Below are 25,827 nucleotides of genomic sequence, written 5' to 3' on the forward strand. Positions count from 1 at the left end.
TTTATTAAATATGCATAAAGTTTGCCTGCATTTTAGCCAAACAAAAGCATGTTTTTTTAATTAAAGTCAGAATAGTACTACTTTAACAGTAACGATATATTTCTCTATTCAGCAGAGATAGACTAAACTGCCACTATTGTTATGTACAATTATTACTAATTCTACGCCGCCTCTGCCATGATTATTATGCACTTCAATTGCCACAATGGTCATGCTTTTACCAGAATATTGCTCATGATTGCTCAACATTAACACAATTTTTTGTGTAATTTCATTGAACCAAAGCAATACAATACTTTGAGCTGTCCCAAGCCGAGGCAGATACTGCACAAAATGAGTGCTTAACATAGGGAAGGCATCTGGTGTAAAAGTTAGGTGTAGAGTAAATAATGATGGAATTAGCATTCCAGTCTGTGCTGAGCCTTTAACTGGGGCACAAAAGACACACTATCAAGGGATTTTTAAGCAATAATACGCATTTAATTGAATAATGGCAAGCTAGATGTTTAATATATAATTTAGGCGACAGTTAGCTTTTAGTGAAGTGCTCGTCCACAACCTCTGAAGCTTGTAGTTATTTTCACCCACCTTGCCTGTAGTGGTTGTGCTTGTTTTGTGGTGGTTGGTGGGACCAATGGCACATATTTGCTACCTCTCTTCCATACACCAGGGCATATGTGGCTACAAAAGGCAATATTATTGCATTATTATTACATCTGCATGGAGTCAAAAAGATGATGGACTCCACACTAAAACTGTTAGACAGGGCCCCCTTAAAAGGTCTGGAAATGTTATTTACTGACAAAGACAAAGAAACATTATTTCTCTTATTAGAAGAAAACAGAGTTGATAGTCAAATTTACTTATAATAATGTGTTCCAGATACCATACCACATCCACTGGTATACACCGGTATTCTGGATACAGCTCATGTGTGTGCAGAAATAGCACACACAGGTATTGCCCCCAGCCGGGTCATTAGACTGATTATAATGTGTTAATTACACAAGTGCTTGTTATGGCCTCGTTAGCACTCTGACTGATCAGATTTGTCAGAGAACTCACTGACCAATCAAAGGCCTCTTTTAGCCTTTCCCCAAAATACAGGGAACTGAGAAATAACAGTATTATGCTCATATGACAGATTTTAATCACTGTTTATATTTGACGTGATGATATGAATAATTTTTGGTCTGCTTCAGTTTATCCCGAGATGCTTACTTTAAATCAGTTACACTTCTGTTATATTTATTTAGAAAGTGTACTGAGTCTGCAAGTAGCCCACACAATGCAAGGTCCCTATTGATTTCTATTTACGCATGCTAAAATGTTAACTATGAAGTCTTTCAGAATTTCTGTAATTTTGTTGTAAGCATAAAGTTGAAGTGTATTACCTCCATCACGTTGACATATTTACTTGAACAGCTCCTTTTCTTCTCTTCAGTGCTTATTAATGCAGTGCACCTAAGTGTGTTTCAGCTGTAAACAAGGGTCAAGTGTTGCCTTGGGGCCAAAATGCAAATCCTCTGCTTGTACCAAGAACAGCTACATCTGAAAATATGCCCAGGGCCAGAGATGCTCAGGAGAGCGTAATGCACATGTATGGAGACGAGCAAACAGATGGACAGATGCATAATAAGGTAAGGCAAACTTCAAAATGTGAAAACACATTATGAGAGACTCCAAAGGCTGCGATTCATTGGCAGTTTGCAAACAACCAGAGATGTTATATATATTTGTTATATATATAATATTGTATTTTAGTGTTGAGATTATTATAGAACATAATTTTACCATTCACACTTACAGACTTCATAGCCAAAAAACAGGGCCCAAACATGTTCAAGCATGTCCAAATTGCAAAATTCAATAAATGATTGTGTTACATGGTTTAGTTACTTGTATTTCTGATGAAGAGTTACTGGTATTCCTACTTTATTTCAAAAAAATATTAAAATACATAATACACTATAAGTGTTTGGAGGCGACAAACCAAACCATTACAGTTGTAGGTCAGTATATCATAATACACCAGTGAATGGACTTATTTTCTCAGCAAACATCTTAATTTATTCATGTATATATTGAATATTTTTGATAAATGTAAAATTATGTGGAGATGTTCTTGGATGTTGTACTGTACTATAATCACATTTGATAAAAAATACCCTGCACTTTAATTCTGGGTATCGGCTCCTGCTGTAACCAGACAGCTGAGAGGCAGAAAAAAGCAAAAGTGCAGTTTAACCGTTTCACTGCTGGACTGGATTGAGCTGGCGGTTGCTGAATGAGTAAAATCTCTTGTTCTCTGTCTCGAGGTGTTCATAGTTTCACTCAAATGAGTATTGAAGAAAGTGCAGTCTGCATGCCCCTCCCAGTCACGCCTGTCTGAACCACTACCTTCACTGACACCAACTTCTGAATATGGTTTATGTAAAAGTGAATTATAGCCATTACTAAAGAGACATCTACCAAACTAATATGAAGTTGTATTTTTCAAGCTTCATATTTTTAAGATGTTGTTTTAGATCTGTGATCTAATTCACAGTTTTGTATTAAATCAATGTTGTTTTTATGATGAGGATCCATAAAAGACAAGGCATTGTTAAGGCCATGACTAATGAGGATCCTAATAAACAAATTACTAACTGCTGCAACACAATAGATCATTTCTACTGCTACTCTGTAATGAAAAATCCAAACATCACAATATAACAAAAAAATCACTGGTGCAACAGTTGCAATATAAAGAATACAATCAATTAAGACAGTAATTAATTAGTAAACCATTAATTTAAGCAAATTAAAATGAACATATATGCACAGGCTATAAGGCACAGGCCCTAATGACCACTAGGATTCCTGTTGCTACTCAAGCGTTTACCATTACTATTGCTTCTAATTATACTACCAGTAATACTACTATATCTAAAAACGAATACTCTGCATTACTAGTAAACTGAATGAGACATATGTAGACATATGTATATGTATGCTATGTATATTTCTTATATACTTTCACTGTTACTGCTACTACTATACTGCAATGAGTACTAATAACTAGTACTGCTATGACTATTCACAACCACTACCTGCATCATTATTACTATAATTTTGACATTTAGAGTTATATTTCATTAATATTCAGTGCAACCACATGGCCATTAAATGACTAGAACTACTACACACCAGGGCCCTGTAAATTCAATGGACAGGGAAGATTTTGACTGAACAGTATTTGTATGCATAATTGCAAATACATGTGATGTTTTGTTGGTTAAATGACTACTGTCTTTTCCCCCACACACTTTTTGTTTCCTTTTTATTCTCAAGGGAATGTTGAGAGGGGACACCACAGGATCACATTCTCAAGCTGACAATTTACTGAACCTGAGTTATGAGCACTATTTTTATTATGTGCAACAGTTATAACAATGCATTTCCAAATACATATTAAAATTGTAAGAAAGCTTGGAACTATAGGATTCATTTGGTAGAAATGGTAAAACATGTGGGGCAATATGTCATTGTAACCTGGGTAAATGTGTGCTACAAAAAAATGATTGATTTATGAAGAACTCAAATAAGCAGAACCAAGTCAAATGTGGGCAGACCGCAGAAATGAATATCTGGAAATTCATATCACTCTGTTACAAGATAAGGGAACATCTTGGTACAAATTGGTCTCTACAAGCTATCAAACATTTGAAGAAATGGTTCATGATGAAGGGAGATAGACATTTTGGTAGCATTCACACACCCACATTGTTCACATCAAAACAAAGACAAACATAGAACTCAACCAGGACTAGAAGAGGCCAAACCAGGTTCACATAATGGCTGAATTTTGTGGGTCAAATAGAGACGAGTGTGAGTGTAGCTGTAAATGAAATCAGGGTTGCCTTTGACCACATTAGTATAAGAAAGACCAGGCTGTGACAGGAAAGTCTCTATAAGATGCTGTGAGTGCCTGAGAAAACGCGTGATGGTGAACCACTTCTGGTAAATGTAAATAGAGAAAGGGCTTCACTTCTGCTGATGTCGTCTCAACTTTAGCTCTGAGCAGAGACAGAAGCAAGGGCTGGAGGTGATACAGTGGCTACTAAATTTGAACCAAAAATACAAGAGACATTTTTAGACCTGTGCCTATAAGGCAGTGCACAAGGACGGCATTCAAAAATTTCTTAGACATCATGATGTTTTGCCCATTTCTTTTATGCAAGTCTAAGTGTGTAAGTGAAATATATATGAGGATGCTCTTGGAGGCAGTTTATAGGCAGTTCAAAAAAGGAGTTCAAAATACAAGACTTTACATGACTTTATAACCGATCAACATCTTGCAGTTGTAGAGCATGTTTTAACAGTTGTACTTTACAACACAGTAATAGCACAGTTATAGAATGGTACCATGGATAACAAGGTATACCATATTCCATACAACTGTACAAGAACTCACCCTGGAGTAACAGATAACCCTATGTCCTGTCAATCACTATTTCATCTTTGCACTGTTTCTCCTTTCCCACCTCTTGTATAAAGCTGATATACATTTGTATTACTATATTTCTTTATTTCTTCATTTTATTTTTACATATACATTTGCATAATTATGCCTTATTTGACACCAGTCTCTTGCTATTTTAGCTACTTATGGTGAATTTATTGTTACAATTTATAATCTTGCTCTTTGTTATTATAATACACTGTGATGTATCAGCTACTGTGTCCAAATAATTTTCCTTGTGGATCAATAAAGTCCAAGTCTAAATCTAATGCAAATTTCAAACTTGTTTCTATAGTTTTACATTCATAAATACTAAGCATGTTCCCGGGTAATTCACAGTTTAATCATTAATCAGATTTCCATTACACTTAGTTACCACGCTACCTCTATACTATTGCCATTTTACTGTGCTAAGTGTCACCTGTTTTATACTTAACCTAAATTCATAGTAAAGATAGATAACTAGATCTATACGTAAACACTGGCCATATACATTTTCACTTGCTTTATTTCCAGGAACAATGGAGGCTTGAAGCGTCGATGCTGATCAGTGACAATGAGAACATGTGAATGCATCTAAGCGCCTACACACTTTCAGCAGCTCGCACAATTGATCTCGCTAGAAACCACGCGATTAGAGACACTGTCCTTTCCCTCGAATCTAGATAATGGTAAACATTTCTCATAATACGTAGATATAAACCACACAGACAAAAACATAACTAACCAATCAACAAACCGATATAGTCTCATAACAACTGTCTTTCTTGAAAAAGCAATCCCAGTAGTTTGCACGTTTTAATGTTTAGGCATAAGGCATAAAGGTGGAATGTCAAGATTATTTGATTAAACTATATACACAATACGATCATAATAATGAAAAAGTGACATTTTAATTTAACCTACCCACCAAAAAGTAATATAAAGTTTTTTTGTTTTTTTGATTTATCATTAAATTAAATTTCATGAAGTTGGTCACATACTTGCCAATAATCATTAAATCACAATCAATAATCAACTATAATTGTAACACTAAAGTTTGATATTGTGAGGGAAGAAAGGAATGCTTAGCCTAAATGTTTTCTTTGATTGACCTGCTGGGAAACTGAATGAGGTACTAACCTCAAACTAAAACCACAGCTTCTGGTTTTAGACTTCGACTGAATAAGGAGTCATTTACCAGCTACAGTGATTAATGTAAAATATGCCTGTCATGTGAGCTCTGCTTTGTCATTGTGTTGTCACAATACATCAATTTTAAACAAACTCTCGATGCTTAATAAAAAAAAAAAGCTTTGATACTACAGATATAATAATAATAACACGCATTTTAAAGAGCAGAATGTTAAAACAGTAAAATACTTGAAATAAATAACCTAGTTAATTCTATAAGTATTCAGAAACTAAAAAGTTTAGCCGAAGTAGTATTTTTTCCTCATATAGACACACACATGGAGACCCACAATGTCTTAAAACCACTATGGGCCCCAACTCACTATGGGCATTTCACCTAAAGTAGTGTTTCCCAACAAGGGGAACAGGGACCCCTGGGGCTGGGATATGTGAGCAATTGCAAGGGGATACTTGGAATGATTTCAGATTTAAAAGGAAGAAAATAGTCTTTGTTGTACATTTTAAATCCTTGAAAATGTTTCTGTTTAATTTCTGATAAGTGTAGCATATAATTTATTAAAACAAGAAACTATAATAGTTGCTAATTAATTATTTAGTAATTAATTGTGGTAAAGTGGTACATTAGAGGGTACTCAACAGTGTGAGAAAGTTTAGAGGGTCCTCAAGACAAAAAAGGTTGGGAACCAGACCAAAACAACTATGAAAATTATCAATCACATGATACACTCATCAATATCTGCCCTTGTGTACACCACATCAGTCAGTTACAACACACAACAATACAAAATTTCCCAACAACTTTAGGCCCTTTTGTACAGTTAACCCAAACATGTTCAAACACTGTTAATAGTATAAGACCAAAAACTCCAATTTGTGCAACTAAACACTGATGCCATTTACAATTTCCCTCGGTCACACAACACAGCATTACAAGAGAAGCCCCTGATTTGGACTTCTCAGTATAAGCAGATTTCCAGAAATGTGAAGTGATGTCAAAACAGTGTATGAGCTTGAGTCTGTTGGCATATGCAAATGATGTATAAGTTTGTGTAACAACACATGTGTTTTACTCTAAATTTAAGAATAAACCCAGGTGATGTCTGAATAACAAATAATTTCTACTGTGCCTTTTTGACATTTGACCTCTCTTTCCAGGACCTGTGTTACCACATCACCAACAACACAACCGCAACTGGCCATTACTGCAACCCACAGAGGAAATGAAAATAAGGTGCACCCAAATGCTCCAACAAGGCCTCTGCCACCCCACATTCACTTCCACAATTTTCACGCAAAGAGGAACTGTGTCCACTGACAGCACCTTTAACTCTCTGCTGTCCAGCTTCATCTAAATAACTGGACAAAATGTTCCTGGTTTGTTATTATTGTTACTATTATTACTTACGATGTCCTGTTTATTATATCAGTTGAATATGAAACAGTAGATTGAGGGTCCACTGCAGGGTAATCAGTTGGCTGTGGGTAAACTAAAAGATTAATCTGACAAATTAAAATTATATACAAGGTACTAAAGAATGGAACTGTTTATTTTCATATATTAATTTTTTATTTATTAAAGGGCCCATATTACGCTTTTTCTAACCTATGTTATAATGTTGTTTCCTCATCAAAACCATACATGTTGAACACATAACACTTTGTTCCTTGTAATGTCATGTGGTAATAGAGGAAGTGCTCCACTGTGTTTTTAAACTCCACCTACACCTTCACTAGAATCATTTGCATGATTTCAGACCTGGAATTGTCCACTTAAAAAACACTGCTCCATGACATGACAAGGTGGAACAGAGCACTGGGGATGTAGACAGAATAATAATTACTGAAATGTGTGAATAAAACAAAACACAACTTCGGGGATGTTTTTCAGGAGGCAGAAGCATTATAACATGGCTTAAAGTGCACAATAGCCAATTATGTGTAATATGGGACCTTTAAGCTTGCTGAAACTTTCAGTTCCAACTGCCATATTTGACAAATTTTGTAAAACAGACAAAGATTTTCATTATGGACACACACAACAGTATACGCTGTTCACTAAAATGAGCAGTAAAACTGCATAGATCAATGATATTGGCCAGGTAGACGCTTGATCATCTGTCCCCAAACTTGTGAATTACTTTTTAATTTTATGCTGGATGCCCTTTATCTCACAACCCTGTCCCAGTATGTGATGGTTTAGGCAAGTACACTGGCTTGTGACCCCAGTGACCCTCTCTTAATGATCACTAACAATTATTCCTCTATTTTAATAAAATCAAACACAATCGTTTTCCAGCATTTGTCTCTTCATTTGTATCCAGTTCAAACAAAACATGTGCCAGTGCGCCAGCTCAATTAATATACCAAATGCCCATGTAAAATCAGATTAGACCTAATTAAATCCTGCATTTAAACACCGCTGCTGTTCACTCTATATCCACTACAGACTGGCGTGATGACAGGCAGCTTAAGCGTGCATTTTGATGGAGGCCAAGTGGGAAGAACATCTCCATATGTGTTACGTCAGCCCCAGGCAACTGCCGCATCCAACCGCCTTTTCCTGCCACACTCATTTGGCCCCAGCAATCATCCGCGTCTTGTGCTAAAGGTCTCTTGTCGCTACAAGGCTCTTTGGCACTATCTGCAAGCTACAGATGAAGAATACGCCGATTAAACATGCCTTCATTAAAGCGATTATTAAGCACGGAAAAGACCGTTCAGTTTCCCACAGGCGTCCAAATAACGATGAGGGGGAGATGAAGGGAGCATGGGTAGAGTGAAGGAGGAATTTGGGTTGGAGCAAAAGGGAAAGAAATTAGAAAAAGATTGCTTGTTAGTGGTAATTTAAAAAGGACTCTGCACACTTAAGAGGGGGGTGTGAGTTGTGGCCTGCTAAAGGGGACAGCCGAGACAACCTACCTGACTCACCACACCTACAGGCCACTTCCAGGTCAGTGAGCAGCACTAAGACCTTGCCAAAGACGGAGGAGAGAAGTTAGTTCTGGTTCGTTTAGTTAAGGCTGAACAGTGTTTAGTGGCCACATAAGCAGCAGAGGTTGGACTGGGGTCAAACAGGGGGGGATGAAGTCATGATTTAAGCCTTTGAGGTGGTCATCGGGGTTGTCCTTAGCTGTCAGAAAGTTTTGTTTCAAAGTCAAGACATAACATGAAACCTATTTTAGATTGCAATAGTCTTCAAACCAGCCCTAGTTGGCAGTAATTTTGTTTCCAATTTAGAACTGATGCAGTTTACACTACCAGTCCAATATTTGGACAAACTTTTTCATTTACCTTTCTATTTTGCTTCCATGATTATTTGCATTGTAGATTCTCATTGAAGGCAAGAAAACTAAAAAAGAATACATATGGAATGTACTAAACAAAAAATAAACTAAAAAATAGCAGGGTTTCAAATTAACAATAAATAAATAAATGAATAAATAGCAAGGCACTGTTTGCTTTGAACCCTGGTTTTCACTTTTGGTAAACCTGATAAGGTACAGCTGTGAAGTGAAAACCATTTCAGGAGACATCATCAAAAAGACCAATGAGAGTCCTGTCAACATAGCAAAAGGTGGCTACTTTGAGGAAAACATAATTCCGTATATCTTGCTTCATGCTTGATGTCTTCTGTATGTATTAAAATGTAGAAAGTAGTAAACAAAGCAAGAAAAAATAAAAATAAACTAAATATGAATATAAATGAGAGAGTGTTAAACGTTTGTCATGGTGGTATATGTTCAAGGATCATTACAGTAGGCTAGTAGGCTGCCTGCTTGTATATTTAATTATATAATAAAGTTAAACTTTTGGGGTAAAATGCTCTCCTCCAAATGTCACTGCAGTGAGTGAATAGACAAATGGAAAGCTTGAAAATGACAATTACATTAGACCTCAGTAATAGTCATGAATTACTATTAGCAAGTGTACAGAAGTGAAGATGATAAAATATTAGTAGTATTGGAGGTCAGCATTTGGCTTCTATGTATGACTTATTTGTAAATATTTTGTAAGGCACTCTAAATATAGCCTTTATTAATTATTATGATGAGCCATTCTTCAAAGTTCAAATACGCCATATTTTTGTGACCAAGTATACTCCAGATGTCCAGATAGTATCTTGTACACATCATTGTAGACCATGACGCATTTCTAAATGATATTGATAAAATAGATATTAATGTATTTCTAATAAATTAGGTATAAGGTAATATTAAGGATTTTATTATGGTCTTCAGTCTGCATGGCCCGTGGGGATACAAAGACTATGTACTTTTAACACTACTATCTACTATTAAGGTGAAAATTTTACAACTGACATTTCTTTGCTTACCAGTATTTTTCACTGTAATATTAAGTGGTAAATTAAGCCAAAATTAGGATACATTAATAAATTGCAATCTAGAAATGCCCAGTCCACTATTTTGCAGTATTTGCCCTTTGTAACTTTTGTGTTGTTTCTTCACATTTGTGCCAGAGTAGCTTTTGTTTCTCAGCCTCCTCCGTGCAGCCTGTCACTCTGAATCACACCAGCGCTCAAACAAACTGACACAATCGTATGTATGAGGTGCTGCTTTGGGAAATCTGTGGCCCCAAACATGTAATTTATGAATTTATTCAAAAGTAACTGAAAGTATAAACAAATGTAACAAAGGTCAGGAGGGCAATATCAACTAAAGCTCAGTAACAAATCCAAGTACATAATCATATAATTCCTGTAAAGAATAATCCATTAATGGTCATACAAACAGCCTCTTATTTTGCTGGTGATAATGGGCAATTTGTAGACCTTTAATTTCAATCAGTCGATCAATCAATCATTTAATTCATATATTTCTACACCAACTTTATACATTGTCTGCTCGCCTTTTCAAAAGTTCAAATCTAACCACTGAGAGCAAGAAATGTTTGCTTTATTTGTTGGAGCAACTCCATTGTCTGAACTGGGGCTGTATTTACGTTAAAATGAACAGTTCTGTTGATCTCATCTTTTTCTTAATATGTAAATAGCTCATGTATACATTTTAATGTATACATACATGTGTTCTAGGGGAAAACCACCCATTTGCATTATGTCAAAACCACAGTCACTGACCTTTACTGCATGGATGAGGTCATTGTGAAATGAGAACAGGCCAATGATACTTCACTGTGTTTTTCCTAAATATGCTCCAGTTTCATTTCAACAGGAGATTCCAGTGAGGACACAGTCCGAGGCTGCTGACCATAGTGCAACCTGCAGTTCCAACAAATAAAGGACATACCAAAATGCCAAATGATTTGATAACGAAATACAACATTTATTTGAGTTCTTATGAGATTTTGAATTTTTACAGATGTAATATAATCCATAATTGAACAAAAAATACTTTTTCATTATCTTGCCATTTTGAATGAATAATGGGATGAAAATTGTAAGTTCTGACTTTACAGACCTGCCACTGAATAAAAATATAACACCTCTTCCAGACCAGTAGCATTTTCCATCACTAATAATTAGATCACACGTGTCGTTTTAATAACGTTTTGTCAACTTTACACCCTGAGGACACCAGACACTTCATGCATTTTTCAGGCCACACGCCCAGAATTAACATGTGCCCACGAGGTGAAGGAGGATGAACCCAGCTCCTCCGCCTCCCACAGCTCGCGGACTTGGACCAGGGCCACGGGAGGATTGGCTTCCCGCTCCTCTCTGGGAGGAACCGGTGCGCCAGGATATACCCAAATAAGGACTGTCCGATATCAGTTTCAAACGCGTGACTCAGCTGCATGCAGCATATCATTACTCCTGGGAATGGTCGGGATAGAATTGGGTAAGTTTAAGAACTCTTGGAGTTGACATGGTAGCGTTTAATAGGCCTTTGTGATAAGAGCTATAAGGATTTTGAGTCCAGGAAAACAGTGCAGATTATGCTTGAGGGACTGAAATGATGAAACAGACTTTACCTGAGCAAGTTTCTTCAACAGCGAATGGGCCCCGTCTTGTTTTACGCTCCTTGTTCCTGGCAACAACGTCATTCACTCTGGGGAGGCGGGGAGAGTGAAGGAACGAGCCAATCACAGCGCTGTCGCCCGGGGCTCGTGCGCTTTCGGAGCTTCACCGTGTAAATACTGAGGAGGAGCGCACGAGAGGCTCATTACCAAGCAGGAACTAAAGGGAGAATTGTCAGCTTCACAAGTGGAATGAAAACAGCTGAATTAATCATTGGACTCCGCTTTACCTCAGTCTAAAGGTATATATCGACGCTTGGTACATTACTGTTCCACTAGCCTATTTGGAAGTTTTTCTCTGTTTTTGGTAGTTTTCTTCAGTGTGTTAAAACTGAGAGACTTTGGAAATTGAGTCATTTGGGACACTGAAGGCTCGGTGTCTAGCAGCCTCATTGCAGCGCTCTCTTGTATTTGACTGTCTGATTTTGAATTATGTCCACAATAATGGAACAACCATTTTATGACGACTCGTTTCTTTCTGCTTATGGCCATCCAGGCGCGGCACTGCCAGACTACAAGCTGCTAAAACAGAATATGAACTTGAACTTCTCCGAGTCATATCGGAACTCAAACTTCAAGACACAACACGGAGATTTCTATTCGGCGGGGGACGTGGGCTCTCTGAAACTAGCATCTCCTGAACTAGAGCGACTCATCATCCAGAACAGCAACGGGGTTATCACTACAACACCTACGCCCGCGCAGTACCTCTACAACCGCGGCATCACAGAGGAGCAGGAGGGCTTCGCGGACGGCTTTGTGAAGGCGCTGGACGACCTGCATAAGATGAACCAGATGGCACCCCCAAACGTGTCTCTGGGCTCCGGCGGCGTGTCCTGTCCCTCAATGCAGCCTGAGCCACTGGAGTACACCACTCTTAACAGTTGCACCAACCTGACCTCTGCCCCTAGTTATCCGTCCACGACCATTAGCTACCTGCCGCACCACCAGTACCCCCAGGCTGCTGCGCACGGCTCTCACCACTTCCAGCAGCCCCTCCACGCGCAGCGCTTTTGTGGCTTGAAAGAGGAGCCCCAGACAGTGCCGGACATGCACAGTAGCGACAACAGCTCTCCTCCGATGTCTCCTATTGATTTGGAGAACCAGGAGCGCATCAAAGCCGAGCGCAAGCGTCTGAGGAACCGACTGGCAGCCTCCAAATGCCGGAGACGAAAACTGGAACGTATTGCTCGTCTGGAAGAAAAAGTGAAAGTCCTGAAAACGGACAACGCTGGACTGTCAAACACTGCGTCTGTGCTGCGCGAGCAGGTAGCCCAACTCAAACAAAAAGTCATGACGCACGTGAGCAGTGGCTGCCAACTTATGCTGGCACCAAAAGTGAAGTCTTATTAAGAACTGAAATGCACTTTTAGAAACACTGGACAATAACTGCACTGCCGGCACACAGCAGGCACTTTGCTGTCTGGACTGGACTATGCGGCTCTTGGACCTCAGCCAAAAATCCAAGACTAAAACACTTAGGGCATTTTTGAGCGTTTTTGAAAGTGTCGTGTCATTGCTTGTTTACATTTTTACTTTATTTGTGATGATCCTTGATGTAACTTATTTGTGTTTATTAGGTTGATCCTGATAAACCTGTATTTTTTACTTGTACAGTATATATTTAAGTAAATTAAAATATGAAACCCCATCTCGTTTTTGGTTCTTTATCTTGTAGGCTAGATCAGCTGGTTAAAATAACCCCACATGTCATTTTCTCGAATAAGGCTTGTCTACGTTTCTCATCAAAAGTTTACGGCACTGGGACAGGCAATAGTTTGACGTCGGATGCGTACCGGCGTAGTACAGTTTCCCATTGACGTACGTGCGTCGTACCATATTTGGTCAACTTTGCCGGTAAACGTCACCTAAAAAAATATTTCCGGGAACTCCCTCCTACATTGCCAGTCAGAAAAGCTGCGTTTCTCCCTTTCGTATCAGCGCGTGTGAAGTAGATGTTTGTCAATGAGTGGATTATTCTAACGAAGGGAGTTTCCCTTGTTGCTTTCATTTTCCCAAAACAAGTCAAGCGCGTTAGGCCAGAAAGGGGTTACACAACAACTTTTTGTAGTTGATCTGAAATATAATTTGTGACGGGCTAAAATTCATGTAAAGCAAGTGAGTGGTAATTATTTTAATTACCTGTGTGGACAGTCCATAACCATACTGGACTCGCAAAATGTGGTCACCCCAACACTGTCATTGAGAAAGTCATTAAGGCTGAGCAAGGTTCTACTCAGCAGCGTTTGGCTATTGTGCTGCGTCAAAGGCATACAATAAGTCTAGTATCAGGAAAGTCTTAAATTCAAAGCAAATCTGAGCACAAATTAAAGCTAGTGCTACTAAAAGAGACAAGCGCATCCAACTTATATCGATAATTTCCCTTGTGGATCAATAAACTTCGTCTAAGTCAACTTGAAAACATTGGGAAATGTATCTGCTGCCATCTAGCTGTCAGAATTGGGATCGGACCAGCACATTTCTCCAAAAAATGTTATGTGTAGTACGTTCAATAAGTTAAAACAGCAGTTGGATTTTTTTATTAAGCATTTTCTTTTTATTTAAGATGGTTACATTAGTCATTAGAAAGAACAAATATTGATCATTTCTTTTGTAAAACAACAACTACCATTCAGTGCTTTAGACTATGAGGTCGGCCCAATCATTCTACACTGGACAAGAAAAAACATTTAACCCCATGTGTGTGAACATAAATGGACGCAACTGCTAGGAATCATTTGCGGCAAGTGCTGTTGGGAAACCAGAGGCAGAGGTTTGTTTTTACTGCTTGGAGAAGTAAGCTTGGCTCTTTCCAACTTCTGGGATGATTGTATCACTGCCAGGTTTCCAGCCAGCAGGGCAGACTGTGAAGCACAATAAAAATAACTTACAATGAGCTTCAGAGGAGGGACCTTTAACATAATACAGGTCTAAGGGGACAAAGTACATAGGGTAATAGCCAGTAGGGTAAACTACTGCTGCAAGGCCACTCTCTCCCAGATAAAGAAATAACACTACCATAAAAATACTACAGCAAGTGAAGTCCTATTTCTCTATTGGTTCTTAGCAAACCTTTTGAGCAAATATAATTCTGTAAATATTTTTTATGTGTGGCTGAAGACATTAACACCAAGGACACAATTGCATTTAGAAATAGTCGGTACCAAATATTAAAAGTCCATATTTTTTGACTCACCTTCTCCATGCTTATCGGTGTACTGAAAGGCCTGTACCAGACGCAGGGTTTCATCCACAGAGCGACCCACGGGCAAGTCATTGATGGTGATCTGTCTCAGAATGCCTTTATCATCAATAATGAACAGCCCCCTGAAAAATCATAGGAAGTTAAAATAAAAAAAACAATGCCTTACTCTTAGTGTCATTTGTGTAATCTCTCATGGTTTAACTCAAGAGAAACAACCATTAATTTTTGTCCGTGGTCTTACCTGTAGGAAATGCCGTCCTCCTCCTTGAGCACACCATAGTCTCTGGAAATGGATTTGGTAAGGTCTGCAAGAAGAGGGATTTTCATTTTACCCAGGCCTCCTTGTTTCCTTGGAGTGTTAGTCCTGTAACAATAAAAAAAAAACAACAACATAGTTAGTATAATGCAGCAAAATTTATATATATTTTTTTTTAACTTAATCCGTTCTTGAGAGCCAAATGTCCTTATCAAAACAATACAGAAACGCTCTGAGATACTGATAAATCAAATTGGGGAGTGGCTAGTTTGCTTTGCTTTAACTGCTCAGTAACAGCTACCATATGAAAATACAAAATTATACTCATGATTGTTTGATAAATTGTTCATTTGTTTATTGTATGGTTGTGAATCATTAAAATACTACATCTCTCTTCCTAATTGTGCAGTTGTTTATTTTCCAATGTAAAAAAAAAAAAAAAAGGCAAACTGTCTCTTGAAGCATGTATGACACGTACCAGGCAAGGTGAGAGAAGTGGGAGTCAACAGAAGCACCAATAACTTCACAGTTGTTTTGACGGAACTCATCTGCTCGGTCACTGAAAGCCACGATCTCAGTGGGACAAACAAAGGTGAAGTCCAGAGGGTAGAAAAAAGAGCACCACGTATTTTCCTGAGGATAAAGAAAAGGTTTGTCAAACCCATATAAACTGAAATGATGAGAAAGACTGCACGCATCATACCTTTGTAATCTGACAACTTTATCTCTTTGAAGGATCCATCCATGTATAGTGCTGTGACCTGAAAGTTGGGGGCAGCCTGGCCGATCTTAGCGTTTCCAGAAGCCATGGTGCTGGTGGTGGAAATAACTGGGAAAAGGCGGTACTTGTTATCTGACAGATCCTTATGTTGTTGACCGCAAGATAAAGAGACGCTGGGTGGAGCTTGATTAACTCGTTTTTCTGACAGACTAAGCCCCCACGGACAGTTACCACTAAAGTTAAAAAAAAAAAAAACACTAACATTTCAAAGGCTAGATTTTCCACGCGTCCGTGTTTGCAGCTTCAGTTGAGCAAACCAGCTCGAGTCACATGCAAGTCATGGTCACTCAGCAAGAAACAATGCCGTTTAAGAGGCTTATGCGTGCACTGTTTTAAGCATATATGAAAGAGCTACTCACGATAAATACAACAATTTAATGTACCTTTTCAATTGTATTAAGTTGAATCCAGTTTACTTAAGTTGTTGCATTTTACCCACTGTACTGCACTTTTGTACAGTTCACATCAGCTCATTGTAGTCAAAAGCCGTCTTGCCTAAACAAATTTGTCTTGCAAGCTCTGTGTAGTTGGGGTAATTATTGGATCAAAAATGCCAGTAGACGAAGATAGGCCAGAGTAGTTTAGCCAGAAGAGAAATGAAGCTTTGGCTTTGTGACAATTCAGGCCCATTACCAGAAGAACAAGTGTCCGCACAGCTCTGCTAGCTTTAAGTTAGCTTTGAACAATACACATGTGCATTTTTTTTCTTCGAATATTTTAAATTGTGAACATAAGGAAAACCAAATTGGAGTTGCAGCCGTTGAACAGCTAAAGAAAACGCAAACATTTAAACTCACCTGTTTTTGAAGTAATGCCGTGTAAAAACGTTGGAGAGTGTAGAGTCTGGAGTAAGAGAACAGTAGAGAAGGGGCGGCCAAATTATGAGCAAGGCAAGGAGGCGTGACTGCAGCGATCACCGGAACTTAACTTAACAGCACTTTTCACAATAAAACATGTTATAGATATTATCTTTCTTTTTCAATTAAAATCTAAATAATTGAACATGTGACTCCACAATATGAGATTAAATAGTATATATCCATGGTGCATTGTGGATCTGGTATCTTTAAAGTTATTTTTTATGAAACTGTAAAATTGATCTGTTTTAATTTGAAAAGCGTATTTACCCACACATCCGCAGAAAAAATATTTTTCACCAAAGCAGTTTCGTGGAGCTTGCTCGTACTTAAATCTAACCCAGGGACGTAAAAAATATGGGAAGAAACAATAATAGAACAATGATTAAGAGAGTATGCTAAATCTTTGAGTTGACTGCTATAGCAGACTTAAATAGATCGTTGTTCCGGGTAAATGTTGCCAATGCTAACCCGTGGAACAAAACAAAAGGTCGAGAGAAAAAGCTGAGCAAAGGCCATCTGGTTTCGCAGTATTTTATGAATCGTAGGCTTTATTTTAATACAAGAAACCTTTTTAAACCTGCAGCATAAGTGCCAGCCATGGATTCGCAAGGTAAGAATCGTTGTGCACACTGAGAGATGTGATTTAAACCTCATCTTATTATCATTTCATCTAAATGTAAGTCATACCCATTCGTTTTATTTATATCACGGAGCCAGCTAATCATCTTTTCTGTTGCTATCACTTTCTGTTAAGTTATTGTGAAAGTTTTGTTATTACATTGATGTCTCATGTGAACTGGCCCACAGCACCTGCTCAGCTCATCGTTTGTGAAGTGTGTGGCTCATTCTTTGACTCCCGACGGGGGCTCGCCAACCATGCCAGGGGGCACCTTCGCCAGCTCGGTGTATCTGAACCTGGTGCTGCTCCCATAGACCTTCTAAACCGGCTTATAGCAGAGAGAGATGGGGAATTTCCGAGTTTCAAAACACACTCAAGTTTTTCTGGGTTCAGCCCTAACCACCAAACATCACATCAGGATGCCAGTCCAGTATGTGCGGATGAGGGCACCATGTACAACGCAGGGCATAGAGTCTCGACAACCCCCCAAAGCACTTCTCTTCTGCCATTATCGTCATCGGCACTTAAGATGCTTGAGTCTAGATTAAGTGACTCTGGAAACTCTTCTACCTTAGAAACCTTAACCAAGCCACTATGGGCTCCACTGGCAACAGACGCTCCTATCACTTTAGGTTAGTCTGATCACTGGGGAGCTGTGTTAAATGTAACATCTAAAGGAGTTGAAGTTTAATGAAATTACATGCAGGTTAAAACTGGCTCAGTACTACATAGACATTTATTAAGGTGTGAACATCTTATTTACATCACAACAATTTAAATAAGTCCTCGTTTTATGTATGTACGGGTTTTATAACTTTTTAAGATTAACACATTGCACAGTTTTGTTTATTTTGAGGGCAAATATTCTCTTGTCATCTTTGCTAATTTGTCTTTTGTCCTTTCTTCATTTTACATTGTCAGACACTACTGAGGAACTCCACGTTTGTCATCTTTGTGGTTGCTGGTGTGAAACTCGCAAAGGCCTGTCAAGTCACGCCCGATCCCACCTTCGACAGTTGGGGATCCCAGACGGCGATGGCAACCCTATTGAGACCCTTTATCAACTGATGGAGGAGGAAGATCTCAAACCGGTCAACTGTGAAACAACTCCGGCTCTCCAGTCCAGCCCTTTGACCAAAGCCACCAAACGCCCGGCTGAAGTCTCCTCGCCAATGATGTCTACGCCAAACAAACAGCCAAAAAAAGGAAATTTTTATTGCGTTTTGTGTGGAGAGACATTTGAAAACCACAAAGGCCTGGCCATTCACTCACGCTATCATTTGCGACACTTTGGGGTGGATGACTTACTTGGGAAGGAGTCCTCAATTGAAGCTATCCAGGAGTTGATTGAGAGTGGTGTGTTGAAACCTCTTCCTAAAACTAACTCCCCAACACCAACTTCTCCAGTTCAGCCTCTGTCCCCAATTTCATCCAAGTTTTCCCCAATTTCATCCAAGTCTCCCTCAACAGCAAAAGGTGCACCAAAGGCTAAAAAAGGCTTTCGATTTGCAGTGGATCCATTTTTTAGAAAACCAAAGCCAGAAAACACAGAAAGAAGTATCTCAGATGTACAGATGGTTGGCAGAAACTCTCCTCTACCTGCTACAAAAATCTTTATTGCTGGTAAGTCTGGACTTTTTTCCAGAAAAGTTGTATCTTAAATGTATGCTTAAATTAGCTGTATTTTTACTCTAATAATGTATCATTTGTTGTTTCTTTTTTCTTTTAGATTCAGAAAAACCACCAACAATCCCTTGTGATTACTGCAGCCAGTTGTTTGACACGCGTAAAGCCCTTTCTTGTCACGTTCGTTGTCATTTAAGGGAGCTGGGAGTCGCGTTGCCTCTTAACACTTCTCCAATTGAACTTCTCAAAGAAATCATGATTCAACAGGGTGACGAGGGCAAAAGAACAGGCAGTAGTGCTTTGGGATCCGCAAAAGTGTCAGGAAAGGCCCAAATTCCTAAAAGGTCCCTAGATAGTCTGGTTTTAGGGGAACAGGCTTCCAAATCCAATTCTCCTTTAGACTTTTCCATGAAGGAGAAAGCACCATCTGGCAAAGTGGTAACAAGGAATGGTAAATCACTATTAATAATATCATTATAATATATTTGAATGGAGATGTTTTTTTTTTAGTAATTTTTCTAAAACTACGTTTTTTTTATTAATTTACTGATTATTGAGCATGAAGTTATTGGTTTAGCTTGGATTTTACAATGAATGCCAATTTTGACGCAGCTCATTTAACACTTTTGTGAACACTTGTGGCATTTTTGCTGATTAATCTAGAATAACTGACTGATATACTAACTGATATTTTCGCAACGTATTGTACTCAAATTATGATAATATTCTGGTAATTGATAGATGAAAAGAATAGCATTGATAATTTTTAATCTGAGATCAGAGAATATCATTTAACATGTGGCTTTAACATTTCTTGGATCTCTTAATTATGAATTAATTAATTATTAATTATGTAGCTGTTTTAAACCACCAACCTTGAAAATTTCTCTTGCTTATTTTTTTATTTTGTTTTTGTGTTAGACTGTGCTTGTGAGCTGTGTGGGTTTGAGTTTGACAACCGCAAAGCCTTGGCAAGTCACGCCCGAGCACACCTCCGGCAGCTGGGCATCGAGTGGAAGCCTGACGGATCAAGTTCACCCATTGAGCTCCTCAGTGACATCATCAAGAAAGATCCGGCCAAAGTGGCTGAGGTGACACAGCGCTATAGAATGGGAGACCTGTACATCAGAAAGGTCTGTACTTTGGCAATTAATTCAAACATGTTGATATTTTAATTAGATTTTTACTAGTATTTTCTTTCATACTGCCTTTTTCACATCTGGCAAAGGGACTCCCAAAGAATATTAGCTCAAATCAGTTAACTCAGGCACATTTACATTGTTCGATGTTGTTGTAATGTGCAATTTCCCTTTTCATATATATATTTAAATAAAATTAATAAACAAAATGGAGAGCAAATTCTAAATGTAGACAAATATAACAGTATCAAATGCAGTATAAATATTATTGTAATTTCCAGACTATTGAGCACACCTGAATATAAGCCGCATCAACTAAATTTTAAAAGAAAAAAAATGTGTACATATATAGGCCGTATCTGTCTATAAGCCACAGGTGTCCACATCTTCAAGAATGTTTTCAAGTTCGGGCCATCTGCGTTTATTGCCTCTGAAAGCTTTTGTCTTCTTTTTGCTTTGAGTCAGTTTGTCATGCTGCCGTTGCCAAAGTCTCACCATCGACTCATTGCCGAGCTCACGTGCAGCAGCTCTGTTTCCTTTTTCCACAGCCACAGCCATTGTCTTTAATTTAAAAGCTGCATTTCTTCATGTGTTTTCCATGAGGAGGGTGTGTATATGAAGCGCATAATAACTGCTCAAAACACAATCAAACAAGCATCTTCCTCGGCACATCACCCCCCATCTCTCACAGAGCTCTGCTGCACATGTCTCCTGCAGAAATACCCGCTGTCCCTTTTGGTATCATGTCAGTGTCTTGTAGGATTTCAGCAGATTTCAGGTGTTCTTTGGAGGCTAGTTGTATCAGTTGTATATGTCAGGTATGAGTGGATGTCCAGCTACTGAAGTTTGAGACATATTTTTCTTGTAATTTACACACTCACTCATTTAACGCATATGGGTATTACGTATCCCCCTCAGCATCATAACTTATTTCATCACATGATGATAAACTTTTTTAGTGCACTGACAACATCACTAGCTAGTGCTGCAACTTATCGTTACCCGCAGAGACAGTGGCGCTTTCTGCTCTCAGGCTGTGTGCGCATCCACTGTGTTGAAAAAAAAGTAGCCACTTATAGTCTGGAAATTACAGTATTTATTTTTCTTAATGATGTTAATATAAAAGTACTCAACCTCTGACAAATGTTTTTTCAGACCCAGAGACCATCGTCACCCTCTTTATCAACAGACTCAGAATCTGTTCAGAACAGCGTGAAGGAGAAGAAAGTCTCTATGCCTACCTCGTTCAGGCAGACGCATAACCATACAACAGCTGTGGATCCCAGTGTACACTCTACTAAAGGTGAAATCACTTTTATATATTGTCAACTAGGGATGCAATAATATTCACTATAATATTGATTTGCTTGATATGGGTGTCACGATTTGAACGAACGTCTTCACTTGGTACACATATGTCCCTGCATGTGCGTTGTTACGTTACGCATGGAGTGACCAAGGTGTTCACTTTTTTACTGGGAGCAGGGCTTTAAAAATATTAAAACCTGTTGTTTCTGAGTAAACTACTCAAAAGAGGTTTTCAGATGAAATATTCAGACTTTTTGTTTTACATTGATAGACCTGGGAATGACAAAAATATTAACTTTTAAATGCTCTAAAATGCTTTTGGCTTTATGCGCTTTTAATGCATATACTATATATGCGATATATCTTTTTCCTTAGACTTTGTCTCATAACACTCAGTTCATTGAGACACTGTGTTCAAAAAGAGGCTCAGAAAGCGCTGTGTCTCTAAGAGCAGATGTGACCCATGTATCGAGATACGTCTGTAATTGTGAGAAAACTGTATTGTTGCATCCCTATTGTCTACCAAAATAACATTATAATTTATATGTGTGTGTTATAGTAATGGTCCATGCACCAAAACAACCTCCTTCTATAGTGGAGGAGATCCAGGATTCCAACTCTCAGCCCACGGCACGTCCGGGCAGCATCCCTGCAATGCTACCCAAACCTCCCCTCACCCCTCTGGTCAAGGTGGTGGGCAAAGTCTACTCCCTCAAGTGCAGGTAAGACCCTTTCAATTTAGCCCCCCATATATATGTGTAGCCCTATGTATAAATCAGTGATGAAAACCATGCAGAAATTAGATACATTTTTGTTACATTTGCGAACCAGGAAGTAAAACTGGTGTGTTGACAAAAGTCTGGTAGGAAGTTTTTTTTTTTGTCTGCCACAAACAGTTTCAAATGAACAGACAGAAAAAAACACATACAGGACTTTTATGATTTTATAATCTATTCTTCTAACCAATTTCTGTTTTTGTTGTGCCCTTGTTGCATGCAGGTTCTGTGATGAGGTGTTTCACGGACCTCTCTCAGTTCAGGAGAAGTGGATCACACATTTGCAGAAGCACATCCGGACTCTTGGATACAAAGGCAAAGCATCTCCCCCCTCTGCACCAGTGAAAACCGCTGCTCTGGTCCGCGCAGTCGCTGTGTAACTAAATACCTGTAAACAAAAAACAAAATTGTGTACTGAGAGATGTTCCAGTTATGTCCTCCAGAGGGCAGACATGAGCCACAAAAAAGATGATTGTGATCGCTGTGGTATGTTACGTTAAACGTGTAATTAATTCACTGATGTTTCTGAATTAATTTTATGTACTACTGAAGAGACCAGCCTGTGTTTCATTCTCTGTTCATCTATTGTCTAAGATTTAGGTATTTCTAAAGTAAAAATGTTTTTATACCTTTTGAGCTACAATTAATTGTTAACGTTTGTAGTCGTTTCTTCTTGTTTTGTGTCAGTTACTGGCACTTCTACCAGCATTAAGGTGAACCTTAAAATATATTAACTTCACTGTGTCACTGCTTTTGCCTTTACATACGAAATTAGTAATTGTAATTGCTACTTTCTTAAGGCATAATAAAAACATTTTACTATGCCAAAACTTTATTTCATGTAATGCATCTCATACACATATACCTGTAAGCTTCCTGTTTCATTTAATTTTCTCCTTCATATATTGTGAATATGGGCGTTGCCTTTACTGCTGCAATGAGCCATTAACTTTAGTATGATTGAGTTAGACGGTAATGTCTTCTTGGAGATTAACTCATATCCACAGTACAGAGACATGCTGGCACAAAGTAACAATATTTAAAGGAACTGTAAGACCCATCTGTTTCCCCCAGTATGAGCTCCTTTAAATTTTAAATAATGAAGTAAGCTAAGCAGGGTTGGTGGTTTGACTCACCTATTGTCTGATTGTGTCCATGAGCAAGACACTGCAACTTCACTGGCCAAGCAGCCAGTTCATGTCTTTGATTCCACCTTTTTTTTTTTTTTAACAAATTTGGTTCATAACTTCTAAGTTATAACTCTTAATATTCTGTTCTTAGTTTATCTTATCCTGATTTTAGGTTTGTCTCCCAATATCATCAATTATCTGACTGTTAACAGTCTAACCAAATGACTGAGCCTGGAGCAGAGTACAAGAAAACTTAACAGTAGAAGAAGTACAGATCCCAGGAATATGATTTATAATGAATGTGGCTGCAGCACTTTCTGTTCACCTCTACTCCATAGATGGTCTGAGATCCTCTCTGTTCTAAGTCACTGTCAGTGAATAATATTACCTTCACTGGCCTCAGGAGCCTCATTACAGTAACAAACTACTATTGGTCAGGGCTAAGCTCCGAGTCAACCTTCAGGAAGTGATGGATATATTTGGCACTAAACCCATTTGTTACTCAAACCTCTCAACATTGGACAGGCCAGATGTGTATGGAGAAATCACATTAAAAGTACATCTGTCTTTATGAGTTGGGGAATTGAAATATCTGGAGTAATAATTTGTGAAGAAATCCAAGAACAGTCTGGTATGAGGTTCTGATATTGAATTGTAATGAAATTAGGATATAATGATCAGTTGTAACATTTTGGATTAGTTTTGGCCAGTTTCCTCTGATAGTTACAAGCAGACATGCCCTGATGCACTTTTAAGCAGCCATCACAATCTGTCCCTATAGACTTTTACCTATTTAATTTTATTTTGGCTTCTAACACAACCAGTGTATCACAACCAACAATAAGTCCAAAACCTTTCCTTCCACTTCTCAACGGTCATAATATTTTGGCTGATCTGTGCCTATATACAGTGATGGGAAGAATACTTTGAAAATGTAGTTAGTTACAGAATACAGAATACCTGCATTAAAATGTGTTGTGCATGTATTCAGTTACTTCCCAACACTGTCTATATATGCTTTCATAGTTTGTGTGTTGTGAATATATGAACAACTGAAAGCATGCAGGATATCAGAAGCACTGCATGTAATCTCCACTGTGGTGTCTGCTTGGATTTAACGTCTTCTTGATGACAGAGCTATGTTTACAAATGGAGCTGATAATGTATCTTCAAAGACAAAATATCTGAAAACACCTGATAAGTCACAGCTATTTTAAGAAAACACAGTATAACATATTGCTATCTGTCAGTAACAAACAGGGAAAAGAACTGCAATGTTGTTATTTTATTAAATATGTGTTGTTAATTATTAATGATTTTATTCTATTCATTACATTTAAAATATCATCATCATATTCAGGAATTTCAGCTTCCTGTTTATTGGAGACATATTGAGAACTTTTAACTACTTAAATAATACAAATATTTTATTTTGGGTTGTTAATTGCCATAGCAAATGTGCTAATTTGTCATCACTTTGAAGCCTGAAACTTATGGCAATGATCTGAACACCAATCTAGCTAACTGGTACTGTTTCAGCCTGTTATATCAATAAGTATTTTATTGATATAACAGGCTGTGGTAATTTGCTGGGCTGCTCCTGCTGTTGTGATAAACAGAAGTTTTCACACGATCACTCTGTGTTTTGACATGACCTATAATATTTTTATATGGATAACTACCACAAAAAAAAAGAAAATGTAAACATTTATATAGCTTGTTGACATGAAAGTATTGCAAGTATCAGGCTGCAAATTGCCCACAGGTTTTATCCAAATGCAAAAACTTATGAATGTACTTTACTGATCATCACTGCATTTTACTTTTAGATGTTGAAGTAAATTAATTTTTTGTCCCAGGACTTCAACTGAAGCTCAGATAAAGCATGTCAATAACCCAAACAAACAGATCAGGACTCAAGGTCAGTGGAGCAGAGTGGACTCATAAATCACAGAACAGCAGTGAAAAGTGATCTTCCACCTGCACTGTTCTGTACACAGAGGCACATTACCACCTCTCAAATATCCTGTTTACTGTATACTGAATTTGTATTGCTTTAGATATTTGTAAGGAACTTTAGTTACAGTAATGACCAAGCCCAAAACCAAAGACAAAATGAATACTCCACAGCGTCACATAGGTTTTAAAGTGTTTTTTTTTTTTCTTCCAATTTATTCATCAAGATCAAGATGTCACTGTGCATTTAATATTCTGTGGAGAAGCAGTTCCACTCACAGTAAGATTGCCTCTCCATGATGTCCATGGAAACAAGAAGGTGGCAGACCCTTCACCAGAAAAGTTATAGTGCACCTTCACATAATGCAATTATATTAAGGGGACCATTAAACATGAGTAATGAATTGCTATGCTTGAATGTGGTTGAGCAAGCTGCAAGCCCAGGTAAAAGAGATGATGCATAATAGTTTATTCAAAAGCTTTTCCCATGTATTGTATTCTAGTATCCTACTATCCTATCCTAAAAACATAGCAGTCCA

The 25,827-nt window shown here is 38.1% G+C and overlaps 3 protein-coding genes across 8 annotated transcripts; 2 read left to right on the plus strand and 1 right to left on the minus strand.

Moving 5' to 3' along the window:
* Positions 1–11,715: 11,715 nt before the first annotated feature.
* Positions 11,716–13,283, plus strand: LOC110175700 (transcription factor JunB-like). Of its 2 annotated transcripts, XM_020941906.2 has the most exons (2): positions 11,716–11,874; positions 12,129–13,283. In XM_020941906.2, exon 2 carries the CDS (start codon positions 12,167–12,169, stop codon positions 12,983–12,985), a length of 819 nt encoding a protein of 272 aa, XP_020797565.1. In that variant the 5' UTR covers positions 11,716–11,874; positions 12,129–12,166; the 3' UTR covers positions 12,986–13,283. The 2 variants fall into 2 exon arrangements, with proteins under 2 accessions (XP_020797565.1, XP_020797564.1); XM_020941905.2 differs by lacking the exon at positions 11,716–11,874 and having other exon boundaries at positions 11,881–13,283.
* Positions 13,284–14,161: 878 nt separating this feature from the next.
* LOC110175701 (peroxiredoxin-1-like) lies at positions 14,162–16,810 on the minus strand. Its single transcript, XM_020941907.2, is given in 7 exon segments — positions 14,162–14,496; positions 14,829–14,959; positions 15,079–15,201; positions 15,572–15,708; positions 15,710–15,726; positions 15,797–15,922; positions 16,672–16,810. Coding segments are annotated over 6 exon segments (597 nt in total). The 5' UTR covers positions 15,903–15,922; positions 16,672–16,810; the 3' UTR covers positions 14,162–14,413.
* A 74-nt stretch (positions 16,811–16,884) lies between these two features.
* Positions 16,885–23,032, plus strand: LOC110175699 (protein Wiz-like). 5 transcript variants are annotated; one of them, XM_020941904.2, is made up of 8 exons: positions 16,885–17,344; positions 17,542–17,985; positions 18,275–18,976; positions 19,083–19,430; positions 19,901–20,112; positions 21,274–21,421; positions 21,986–22,148; positions 22,426–23,032. In XM_020941904.2, exons 1-8 carry the CDS (start codon positions 17,332–17,334, stop codon positions 22,580–22,582), a joined length of 2,187 nt encoding a protein of 728 aa, XP_020797563.2. In that variant the 5' UTR covers positions 16,885–17,331; the 3' UTR covers positions 22,583–23,032. The 5 variants fall into 5 exon arrangements, with proteins under 5 accessions (XP_020797563.2, XP_055013951.1, XP_020797560.2 ...); XM_055157976.1 differs by having other exon boundaries at positions 17,542–17,652; XM_020941901.2 differs by having other exon boundaries at positions 16,885–17,985.
* Positions 23,033–25,827: the final 2,795 nt, after the last annotated feature.

The sequence above is a fragment of the Boleophthalmus pectinirostris genome, unplaced genomic scaffold (genome assembly GCF_026225935.1).
Source record: "Boleophthalmus pectinirostris isolate CB_2022bp ecotype Guang Dong unplaced genomic scaffold, ASM2622593v1 HiC_scaffold_22, whole genome shotgun sequence".
Classification (NCBI taxonomy): Eukaryota; Metazoa; Chordata; class Actinopteri; order Gobiiformes; family Gobiidae; genus Boleophthalmus; species Boleophthalmus pectinirostris.